Source organism: Perca flavescens, chromosome 20 (genome assembly GCF_004354835.1).
Source record: "Perca flavescens isolate YP-PL-M2 chromosome 20, PFLA_1.0, whole genome shotgun sequence".
Classification (NCBI taxonomy): Eukaryota; Metazoa; Chordata; class Actinopteri; order Perciformes; family Percidae; genus Perca; species Perca flavescens.
Genome location: NC_041350.1, coordinates 17,631,976 through 17,644,070, shown reverse-complemented (window position 1 = coordinate 17,644,070; position 12,095 = coordinate 17,631,976). Strand labels below are relative to the sequence as shown.

The 12,095-nt window shown below is 39.7% G+C and overlaps 1 protein-coding gene across 4 annotated transcripts in view; it reads left to right on the top strand.

Annotated features, from left to right (window-relative positions):
- The window catches only part of stac (SH3 and cysteine rich domain), a 42,317-nt gene extending 30,478 nt beyond the window's left edge, over positions 1-11,839 (top strand). For all 4 annotated transcript variants that reach the window (XM_028565964.1, XM_028565963.1, XM_028565967.1 and 1 more), the window contains 5 exons: positions 942-1,009; positions 4,021-4,118; positions 7,993-8,044; positions 8,721-8,858; positions 11,087-11,839. In XM_028565964.1, the coding sequence (XP_028421765.1) occupies positions 942-1,009; positions 4,021-4,118; positions 7,993-8,044; positions 8,721-8,858; positions 11,087-11,185 (455 nt within the window). In that variant the 3' untranslated portion in view covers positions 11,186-11,839. The remainder of the gene's footprint in view (positions 1-941; positions 1,010-4,020; positions 4,119-7,992; positions 8,045-8,720; positions 8,859-11,086) is intronic.
- The last annotated feature ends 256 nt before the right edge of the window (positions 11,840-12,095 follow it).

The following is a 12,095-nucleotide window of genomic DNA, read 5'->3' as shown; positions in this document are numbered from 1 at the left end:
TTCAACTGAACTGAACTCTTGCCTCTCTTTTTGCTGTTTGCTCACTCTGACCCTGCTATAGAATATCCTGGGGAAAAAAAATTCTTTTTTGTATCTGCATTGTGTGTAGCTCTTGATTTAGTGGTGCCTGGGTTCTTTGAGATACACAATAGTCTCTGTAGGAAAGGGCAAGGCATTGACCCTTCACTATCTGGAGCATTCACTCTGAGCAGTGAAGGCACAACTACAAAGAAGCACAGCTACAATGCTGCTCAACAATTTTCTCCAGAGCATAGCACCTGACCCAACAAAAGAATAAATCAATTTGTTGTTCGCCAGGGCCACGTGTCGGCCTTGACACTGCTCTAGTTTGTTGATAGTGCATGGGTTAATGAAAAAAAGGCTATGCCAATGAAAAACAATCATCAAATAAATGGTATGGATATTTGTGAACCAAGTGAAGTTTTTGGTGACACCTTTGATTTAGTGCCACCAGGCTAAGGTTTCCTATTGCACACAAGATATCTCATAATTATTTATTTTTTTAAAGATAATTTTTCGGACATTTTTCAGCCTTTATTTGACAGGACAGCTAAAGACATGAAAGGGAAGAGAGAGGGGGGAATGACATGCAGCAAAGGGCCGCAGGTCGGAGTCGAACCCGCTGCGTCGAGGTGTAAACCTCTATATATGGGCGCCCGCTCCACCAACTGAGCCATCCGGGCGCCCGATATCTCATAATTAAACCAGTTATGAAATTTGCCCTTTTGATTTGGCATTAATTACTCATGGGACAACATATCATTTTTTTGCCAGTTTTCTGGCAAGGTTCTAAATATAGCAAATACATCAGTATGCTTTATTATGTGTCCAACATATAATTGAATTTTGAATTTAATCTTGTTTCGTATAATATGGTTGTAGATTTAATTTAGTTATTCGTTATTTGTTTTTCTTTGAAGTTTTCACAGTCATTGAGAACGGGACAGAGCATTACCTCCAGCCAGAAAGAAACCCTGACGATTTTCCGGTAAGAAACAAATCAATCCATCCAATTGTTTTACATTAAACACATCTAATGCTGACAAGTGTGTGTGTGTGTGTGTGTGTGTGTGTGTGTGTGTGTGTGTGTGTGTGAATGAGTACACTATACATGCCTGATCAGTTCTCCTAACATACACCTGCATTTCAGTCCTGTCAACAACTCAGACTTTCAGATTTCAGCAATAGGCCGATTACAGTAATGTATCCATTCTAGTGAAGGCTCTCTTTATCGGTCGGTTCCTTTTAACAAAAACCTGATCCCAGTCAATTTTAACAGCATGTATACACAGTAATTAACTAATTATTAGATGAAAATGTCCCAAAGATTTTAGGAGCAAAAATAGGAAGAATAAGAAAAAGTAAACTTAATGTGAATGTACTCTTTTAGATAAATGGCAAGCTTGAACTGTCCTGTCAGCAATTCTCATTAAGTTTTCTCCTCACTTTTCACAGAGATTGTTATTCTGCTGCTTGAACTTACAGTAACGTGTATTATTGGTGCAGTCTGAAAACCTCTGAGAGCAGACTGAGACTGTCCACTGACCATTGCCTGAACTCTTTGTGGTCACTCTGAGAACTGATACCCAGCCAGTCTGTTCTGTGTCCATTAAGCATGCTGCTCCTTGCCCCTCGCCTTTATCCTCACTGCTGATTTTCCCAGGACTCTGAAGGAAAAACTTCTCTTCCTGCTGTAACAAATCATACCCGAGCTGACACGACCACTGGCCTGCGCCGAAGGAGAGAAGCCTGACCTTACGTTAAGTTTGGATCTGCAGCTCTGGGGTCTGTCCTTCTGCAACTACTCTCTACAGTGTAGATGCAGTGCTGATGGTGCAAAATTCATGCTTGTGAGAGAGAAAAAGGTTAAACCTCTGTGAATATCTTGGCACCCCCTGCAGAGTAACAATGAATATTTCATGGGCAGATTTCAGAACTGCTCTATTCCTTTATAGCTTCCATGATGAGTTTTGTGGGTGATGTGCTTTCAGCATCAATGTTCTTTGTACACAGTTTCTACGTGCAGCCGTCTATCCTGTTTTTGTTTATACTTTAACATGTTTATCTCAGTTGTCAACAGTGGAAAAAGACCACAGATACTCGGACAAACACAAAAATGAAGAAATAACCATATAAGGCAAAAAATACAGACATGCACAAACATAATCTATCGTCTGCAATACAATCTAGCAGTCCAGCGCTTCCTTTCGGGTAAGAAACTTGAAGTGCATTGTGCTGTGTTATCAGGCTGGACCGAACACAGCTAACAGCGGCCCGTTTGTCTGTCAGACGACAGATGGAGGCTCTGCAGGGTAATGAGCAGAGAAAAACGCTTGAAAACTGCTTCTTCACCAGAGAAGGAGCCTCCAATTTGAGATGAGGCTCACACGCACAAATGGAACACACACAGTCACACACAGGATCCCCATCTGTTCACACTTTCCAGGTTTTGTGTTAAACTACCCAAGATCAATTGACAGTAAAATAGTCTGGCTCATGCTACAGATTTCTTTTTGGATTCTCTGATTGAGAAGTTTGATATTGTCGTCGGTGGTGCTCTTTTTGTTTGTCTGTTCATTTAAGGCAGCTTCTGTTTATCCAAACTAAATTCTGGTGCTTTTGTTGTTGCCAGAAGGTGTAAAATGTATCACCATAGCCAAATGACTGTTCTAAAGATATTAGCTCAAAATTAGCTCTTAAAGCTGCACTTATCAATATTTTTTATAAAATAATGGATCAAATGACAAGATGTAGCGACTAGTTTGTGTAAATAATGGGGCATTTAGCTGCTATATAGCAAGATATTATTCTCAGGAATTGGTGGAGCAAAACAGTGCCAGAGGGAGAGTGAAATGCAACATTCACAACATGACTCCAAATTAAAGCTAATATTGCTCTGTGTTTGCTAGACATGTATTATAAATAGGCAACTGTTGGCTAACAGGTTCACCATAACAAGTTTATAAGGTGATAATATTTTAAAGTTGTTTGCAGGTTGTTTTACTACCCCTAAGTAGTTACATCTTACTGCACTACTTACTATCAGTTACTGCAGAATTAAAGGAATGCACACTGCTCTTCTATTTCCTTTTTTCCATTTTTCTTTCACCACAGTGTCCCTCACTACATATACAGTACGGCCTTTTTTCCGCTAACTCAGTTACAAAGGAGGCTGTTATCTCGACCTGCCCGACCTCTCATTCAGTGTTCCAGGCTACCACAGCATCGAGTGCCTCTCATGGCCAGTGAGCAGCTCTTAGTTAGCTGTAATGGATTGCCAGTGCTTGATGTTGTTGTTTTCACCCAGAGGCCACAGAGGCAGTTTGCCTTGTGGCTGCAGTTAACTCAACTCATCCATCAGCTACATTGCCCATACACATGGATGACGCTCAGGGAGACCCTTCTCTTCATTAACTATACAGCACCACAAAGATGGCAAATTCTCCTGCTGTCTTTCAAAAATGGTCATTAGTGTGTCTTAAAAAGTAATTCTCATATCTTTTGGCCAAAGGCAATTATGCAGGAACAAGTTATCATTTGGAGGGATTTCAGGAACACATGTATTCAGACTCAAGGTATTGGTGAAACAAGAAAATGCCCACCAGTTTTCTGAGCAGTGTGAAGAGCACCAGAATGGCGGCGCATTTCCCTGCTAATTGTGCTCACACGTCAATAACAACTTCTGTCCTGTTTTAACTTCTTGAGCGTTCATTAAAACCTGTTCCTTAAAAGAAACAGATTGCAGAATAACTTAAGCGGCTCCCCGGTCTATCAGTGTTCTGTAAACAAAGGCTTCTCCTGCCTATGTGAATGCCAAAAGACTATTTTAAGATATGACTGCGAGAAAAGTGACAATAGAGAATATGGTGTTGTATTGTATTTGTGTGACTATGAGCTTTGTTTAACCTGTCAGCGTCAGCAAGGTTTTCTTTTCCCTGAGACTTCTTGAAAACCAAATCTGTATGTTTATGTGTTTCCGTGTGTGTGTGTGTTCTCTAGTTGGAACAGATCCAGCTACAGAAAGATGTCCTTAAGCTCAGAACGTACGTGGCCTTGTTCAGCTTCACTCCCCAAGACAGCCATGACCTGGAGATGAGGTTAGTTTACACATACACACATCAATCTAATTAAGAAATATGATCTCTTTTGATACAGTTTTTGCTATTCAAAATGTTCTGAAGAAAAGAGGAAACAAAGAAAACTAGAATGGCACTGGGAGAGTGCAGACTTCTGCCAAGGCATGCCCTATGTCATAATGTTAATGCAATGTGAATTTTCCCATTCAGGAACTTATTTTTTCCAATTATTTCGACACCCCATGAATGCAGCACAAACTCCCTTTCTCGCAATGTTAACTAAAGTAAAAGATAATTTGTGTATCCGCCCCGTGATTTGGATCTACAACAAGGTTATGCTGCTTATTTAATCTTAGAGCAAACAAATCTGTGCCAGTTCCTAAATATTGCAATTACACTTTTTAATGATCATTATTTGTTTGAATATTTTTGCATCTTACATCAGTGTTCAGACTCTAGCTATAAGGGGGAGGAGGAGGAGCGAGGGGGGGAGGGAGGGGGGGAGATTCTCTTATTATTAATTACCCCTATCATCATAATATATTGATTAATTGTATATGCAGAGAAACACAATCTCTGTGTGACTTATTCGTGAGATTCATTCATTGACTCCTGAGCGTTACAACATAAATAATGAACTTCATGCATGTTGCACCTGTCAATTGCAGTTCCTCTAAACTCGCCTTGTATGCTCTGTAGCACACATAATGTAAATCTAAAAAAGAAAACACACAAAAAACTCAATTATACTGTACTTTATGCCCGTATACAGTCATACAATGCCAGACCTAGGCACACAATCACAAACACAAGGTGTTTAATTTACGTTGGGAAATAGGGTGACATGCTGGTCTGAAAACCTCTGTGCTTCTGTGTCTATATTCATCTACTCTTTAATGTCAGGAAATTCAGTTGTCTGTTAATTAGTATGTCTGTCTTTTATCTTATATAATCGCTGTATTTAGAGCACTAGAAGTCAACGTATACAAGTATAGATTTACAAAACTAATTAGCTTCTTCTTTGTAGGTAATGGTCCTCAAAGATTTATTTCTCTGGGGTGGCCTCATTAATAGTACCTATGTGTGTGTGCCATGATGTCTATTAATATCAGTCAATCTCATGTCTTCTTGGATTTATCCTGAGAGTCTTTGGAAAGTCCATTTAGAAGTCCATATATAGCTCCCATGAGGCGTACAAAGTGTACTAGTGGCTAAGAGGGGATATATTATTTTTGATTGCTAGCAAAATAACATATTATTTTGGTTAAAAGTATGAGACTTGTACTGGCCAATACCTAAATACTCATTCAACTAAGAATATGGAGTGAAAACTTACAGAAAGAACTTGAACAATGGCCACAGAAGAAGCTAATTTAAGCTATTAAGTATATCTGGTGTTACTACAAGACAAGCAGTGAGGGTAACCATCCTGCATAAATATCGTAGACAGTTGTAGTATGAATTTGGGAAACTGTGTCATTGAGGGCAAAATGCTACTGCTGCTCTCTGTGGGTTCAAACATTCAAGCATGTTGCCCTTCAATCTGAACACAGCCGAATTACTGTAGTGATGTCACACCTGGTGTTTTGGCTTTGGCAGTTGATTGAAAACACCTGTTGTATCGTCACTGATGCCCCGTTTACACGTACATGCTTATTTTGAAAAACTGAGACATTTCCCTTTGTTTGTGCCCTTCGTTTACATGCAAACGGAGAATTTGTCTCTGAAAATGATTCTTTCTAAAACCTCCGGCCAGAGTGGAGATTTTGGAAAACTTGCACGTTTACATGTAAACTGAGACAAACGGAGGTTTAGGCAGCTGAGAGACAGAAAGAGGAAGTGATTCGTTGCTGTTGTTGCTATTTTCCGGATTCTGATTGGCTAACGTGGGCTTGAGCTTCTCGTTACACTGCCACCTACAGGTTTGGCATGCACTTGGCAGCATTAACGACACGTGTAAAGAAACACTTTTCTGAAAACTGACAGCTGTGCACGATGTTATTTTTGAAAACGGAGAGGTTGAAATGTCTGTTTATGAAAATAGCCGGCCACATAAACGTAAACGTAGCATGATTGGGTTGTGGCTCAATGGCTTAAGAGCTGCGCAGCTGTAGTTTTCTGTCCTCTGGGAATCAGCTTTGATTTACTCTTTAGCTGCAAAATGAGAAAGTTTGCTCCGGCCAGGTTGGCTGGTGGGTGATGCTTGGTTTTGGCCCGACTTGGTCACAAACGTTCTCATTTTGCAGCGAGCAGTATACTAAAATATTTTTCTTAAGAACATTTGAGGCGAGGCATAGGCATCATCTGCAACATACTTTGCAATAGGCCCTGAGGAAGAGAGTATTCATTATGAGCAGTCCTTCAGCCTAAGGACCCATTTGCTCCTGGTTCTCGCAGAAATCCTACGAGGATTTAAGGATATGAGAGTGCATTTGTTCTTTCACTCTTTCTCCTGCGACACACACTCATGGATACGTCCTCTTCAATCGTCAGGCGTAATTTAAAATTCATTGACTTCTTCTCTTGGACTCCCTGTCCACCTGCGATACGGCACAAAGTTCACCAAGCTTTGTTTTAAATGTATTCTCTTATGAAAGCCTTCATCAATTTTTTTTTTCTCTCCTCGAGGTTTCGCTGCAGACAATAATCAAAACATCAAACGCTTGAAGACATAAAACACAAATGAAGGGGAAAATGGAATATTTAATCAAAAGGTTCAATTTTCAGTTTGATCAAGAAAATCAGGTTTGTGATTAGTTTCAGTGGCCGCCACATCCTCTGATTGCATGATTACCTTCGACTATGTGGTGATTGTAATGATGATGAGTTCTGCATTTTAGAATATAGAATCAGAAAACCCACTTTCTTTTTTGTTATTTAATGGACAGTGATTTCACGAACCCTTTGTTCTCCCTTTCATGGCTCACGTTATAAGGATTAATGTGATTTTTAAGGCACAGTACTCGGAAGACATGCTCATACAGTAAATGTGTTTACTTTGTTGTCAACTTAGACATTTTTACAACATTGGGTGCTGTGCTGTTTCTCACCTACAATAAACAATGTTTTCTGAGTCAGGGTGAGCATTGCCAAGCAAAGGACAGACAGTGTTGTAACTGAACCACAAGAGAAAGAAAAAGGGAAATTGCGTAAAGCAACATTTGACTCATGTATGCTGGTCCTTTTTTGTTTTTATTGGTCAAATTTTGCCGACGGCTTTGAACAGATGCTAGTAATTATGGTACATGCGGTGATGGGGTAAAATGATTCATACGTTTCCTGGACAAAGAAGAATTACTCACAGCAAACAGGATTAAGGTGCATCCAATCAGAAAAAAACCTAACACCTTCTCTTCTGCTTGACTATACAGCATACCATACGTGAATAGGAGGACCCTTTTAAAGAGATCAAGTGAAGAGTTAAAGTTCCTTTCATTGTCGACAGAGTTTAACAATGGGTCAACAATTTTAAATAGACATAAATAAAAGCAGGCTTCTCATTTCTACCCAATGATTTTTTTTTTTTTTTAGCTAAAATGATGCCTGTCACTAGTAGATTTAGCTAGGTAAGTTGGTTAAAAAAACTCTCCAGATGACTTTTTAATAATTCCAGCTGTCTCAATTTAAACGAGAAGCATGTTACAGTGTTCTTAAATATGCACTGGATTGGTACGAGATGTTAATAAAGGTTATTGACATTTTATTGTAGGATAACCAATCAGTTCTGTATTGGTAATTGGTTTGTAGACATGTACCACTAAAGCACAGGGCAAAGGTAGGTCATTAATACCTGCTTTGTAAAGGGGCTCTGTTTCAAAATGTACATGGAGTTATCCAACAATGCAGATAGGAAGAGAAAAACTTAATTTCTCTTTTGTTTTGCTCTATATTGCAGCGCGGGAGACAGAATCTTATTGGCTGATGACTCCAATGATGACTGGTGGAAGGTACGATACCAACATATTACACCTAAAATAGGGACATGACTCATCTAAAACTTTTTCTTTGTTTACAATTAGAATTAACCTTCCAAGATGGAAAAATCGAAGCTAATGTTTGCAAGTTAGTTGTTGCCAGTTAACCGATAATGTGTGTTTTCCAGAAAGCGCTTGATAAATTACAGGAAGTCAAGCTGTAAATTATAGGAGCGAGGCAACAGGTTGCCTCAGGACACAACTGCATGACAGATAAATTAGGGAGACAAAAGGGCCTATACGTGACTGAACAGACGCAGCCGGCTGCCACCAGACCATGAAGAAACTCATCACGCATTGTAACTCTGTTGCTGTTCTCTATATGGCGGTAGATAAACAAAGACATCTGGCGTGTTTACCTTACTTTACCTGATATAACACCTGCATACAGTACAATGTATAGGTACTGAAGGTGAAGACATATATGTATACATATGTATATGCAGTATCTTCTTCTTTATATATATATATATGTACCAGGTATATAAAAGTAAGTATAATAAAAAAAAAAAACATAATACAGGTTTTATGTACTGTAACCAACATAACCCCTGTTGTTTATACAATCACTGGGTTTGTAGTCTTCTTATGTACTGTGCAGCTCTCCCATGTGTCAGCTGTTTTCATGTTTGATGTTTTTTTTTTTCAGGGGATAATTGAGGACAGGATCGGTTTCTTCCCAGCAGCCTATGCTCATCAGGTGCGGGTTGAAGACCAAGTGTTCAGGTGTACCAGGACATTCATTGGCTGTAAGGAACAAGGCCAGATCACCCTGAAGGAGGGACAGGTACAGTGCAAACCTTATGAGGATGATGATGGTAGATGATGGATATTTTAAGTGAAAATTCTTCAAATCAAGCCAGGCTGAATAGTAGGTTCCCCTTAAAATAGTTTATTTTTATCCTAAATTATCCTGCTGCTTTATTCTAGGTTGTCTGCGTCAACTTCTGCATCTGCAACGACTCTGCCTTCTATTTCTTCTTGTTTTATTATTGTTGTATTGTTCAGGGCATTACTGGGTATTGACCTTTTGGCAGCTGGTGTGTCTTTTTCAGCTATAGAGACGCTCAACACAATGCAAGCCGCAAGAAGCAGAATGCTACCCAGTAAAGATCTATATTAAAGACAACATGTGTTAAGTGTATTTTAATTGTAAATTAAATTATTTGTTGTATTCTGTGAAGATTTTTCACAGGTCAGTTTTGCAGAAATGTAGTGCATGGATGTCAGCTTGTAGGAGAGCGTTGTTGCTGTTTCACCAACCAACCAGGTGCCCAAGTATCAATGGACCAAATAGGAAGAAAAACACTAGCTGAATAACTGCATTAATGTAATGTAACAGTGGCCTTTTTGATACACTGGAGGTCAGAAATGTTTGAATTGCAAACTGTGGCTTTAAAGGAATGCATGCAAGAAAAAACTGCAACCTTTTGGTAAATAAAAGCATTTCAAAACCTGCCAGATAAACCAGAAAATACCTGGCAATCGAGCTAATAACAAGGCTAGTTTTCTTAGTTTATAATTAAGTGACTTTTTAGAGATGAGAAACTTTCACCAGACAGTAACGATAGGTTTGTTGTTAAGGTTAATTGCCTGCCCTTTAAAGCCACAAAACATAAAGGATTAATTTAGACCAAACATTAGCAGGGTTGATCACTTGAACGTCCTCGTCATCCTGTGTTGGCGAAGCAATGACCTTTATTGTGGGGACATTAAAACTTCCACATTACACCTGTGTCTAATTCATGATCACACCCCAGCCATTGAAGCACATCGGATTCACATCATCCAGCAGCTCTTTAGCCAGCTTATTACCCTTCTGCAACTCCCACGTTGCCTCTTACCTCCAGTGACTCTTCCCTTGCATATGCTTATTCACTGAATAGCTTAGAGGATCCCTCTTAGAAGTTACCATTGGATTAGCATTTTGGCATAATGCTGTACTTAGATTAGCCCCCCCTTTTCCCACAATGCTTTCCAGGACATGATGGGACTCAGAGGAGACTAAAGTAAGCAACCCCCAGTGGAGATAAAACCACTGAAAACAAGATGATTCTGTGACCTGCTGCCTTTCTTTTCCAGTCACACAAACCCAGGGGGAGATTTTGGATAGTACTAACCCTAACCCACACAAATATGATGTGTCGTGGTCCATCATGAGGGACTTTTTTTGTTGATATAAAATAACAGTATTTATTCCTCAGAACACCCCCTATCAGGTTTGGCTGTCAGTACTTACAATCAGTAGACTGGGTAAACCCAGCCCTGCAGCTCAGGTTCTCTTAATACATCCAGGCTGGAAACCTGTACATTTATCTATCCTGCTTCCATTACAAATTTGTGGGAACCAATCACAAACTGGCTTATCCACCTGTCGCGCTACTGACGGGTTTAACACGATGACGATAGAGAAGCGACCAAGCAGCTTCTTGTTTACATTCAACAAGCCGGCCACCGAAGTGCAGCACTCCATGGCGGCAACCCGTTGATGCTGCTGTCGCTGCTACGTTGGTTGGTTGGTTGAAGGACTATCCAATTGCGTACAGAGTCATTTAAACTATGCCCGTTGATCACGCCTCTTGTACAGAGAAAATACAGAGCAGACTCCCCAGACTAATGTTCGATCTTAAAAGATTGAGCTTGGTATGGTGATAGCCAGATTACACAATCAGTACACTAATCATAGCAATATTATTAACAGTAGTAATTGGTTCATACATAAAAAGCTTTTCTGACAAATATATTGGCAGAAGACCATGTAGCAAGTAGTATGTACTGTAGTAGAAGAGTTTTAAATCAACATGAAAACTGACAGGTAACCAAAGTAAATGCGGGCCTAACTTAAACCTTGAGAAAGAGCCCCAGACTGAAAGTATGTGACCAATGGTATGTCAACAGTGTTGTCCGTATGCTTTTCAAATGTTTTAACCAAATGTTTTGTACTATGTTTGACTACTTGTTCACTGTACTTTCTAGTTTTCACATTAAAGTAAAATTTCATTTTTTCCCCCTTAGATCTGTGTGAGCAGTGAGAGTGAACGCAGCGGCTTCATCAGAGTGGGGAGTGGAAAGAAGAGAGGCTTTGTGCCCTATGACGTTTTGGAAATCATCTGAGACAAACATTCAGAGAAATGAAGAGAGAGAGAGAGAGAGAGAGAGTGAAAGACAGAGAGGGGGAGGGGGAGGATCTGTTGCCTGGATGTTAGAGGAGGAGGAAAGTGAACCTGCAAAATAGCTACAAGAAACCAGTGAGGGAGATTTGATGTCATGGACCTAAAAGTGATGCTGGCTTTGTCAATGATGAGGACTCTACTCAGTTGCAGGTCAGAGTCTCTGTACCTTACTTTACTTCCTCTCAGCACAGAGAAAGATGCTGAAACGGCAGACTGTTTGTTGTTTGCAGGGAGACAGGAAATCACTGTTTCACTGGACTTGACCTAATTTATAGAGCCAATGTGTTTGTTACTTTTCCCCTTAGTTTTATTCTGTTACAAGCTGTTCATTTTTGGAAAGTGGAACAGTTTTCTGGCTGTTTCAGCCAAAGAAAAGGAAATAAACACTTACTACAATGATTATTTTTCAAGGTTTCAACACACACAATGACATTCCCCTTACAACTAGTTTAGTTTCTCATGCTAAGCATGCTTCGTGCTTTTAATGCAAAGTAGTCTGCAATAGACTCTGAAGTGTCTGATTATTTTGGATGACAAAATCCTTGGTGTCAGAAAGGTGATGGAAACATTGAATAAACAAATACAATAACATTTACTTTCTTTGAAGCCTCAAATCTCCCTTAAAATATATTTAACTTCTACCTGTCATATATCTTTCTGGTAAAGGTAAGGTAAAGGTACTTTATTGTCACATACACATACATGTAGCGAAATTCATTCTCTGCATTTAACCCATCCTTCAAGGGAGCAGTGGGAAGCCATTTACAGCGCCTAGGGACTCCAGATCTGAGCCAGTGCCTTGATCAAATACACTGACTGGAGAACCTAGTACATGTTTTTAGATGGTGGGG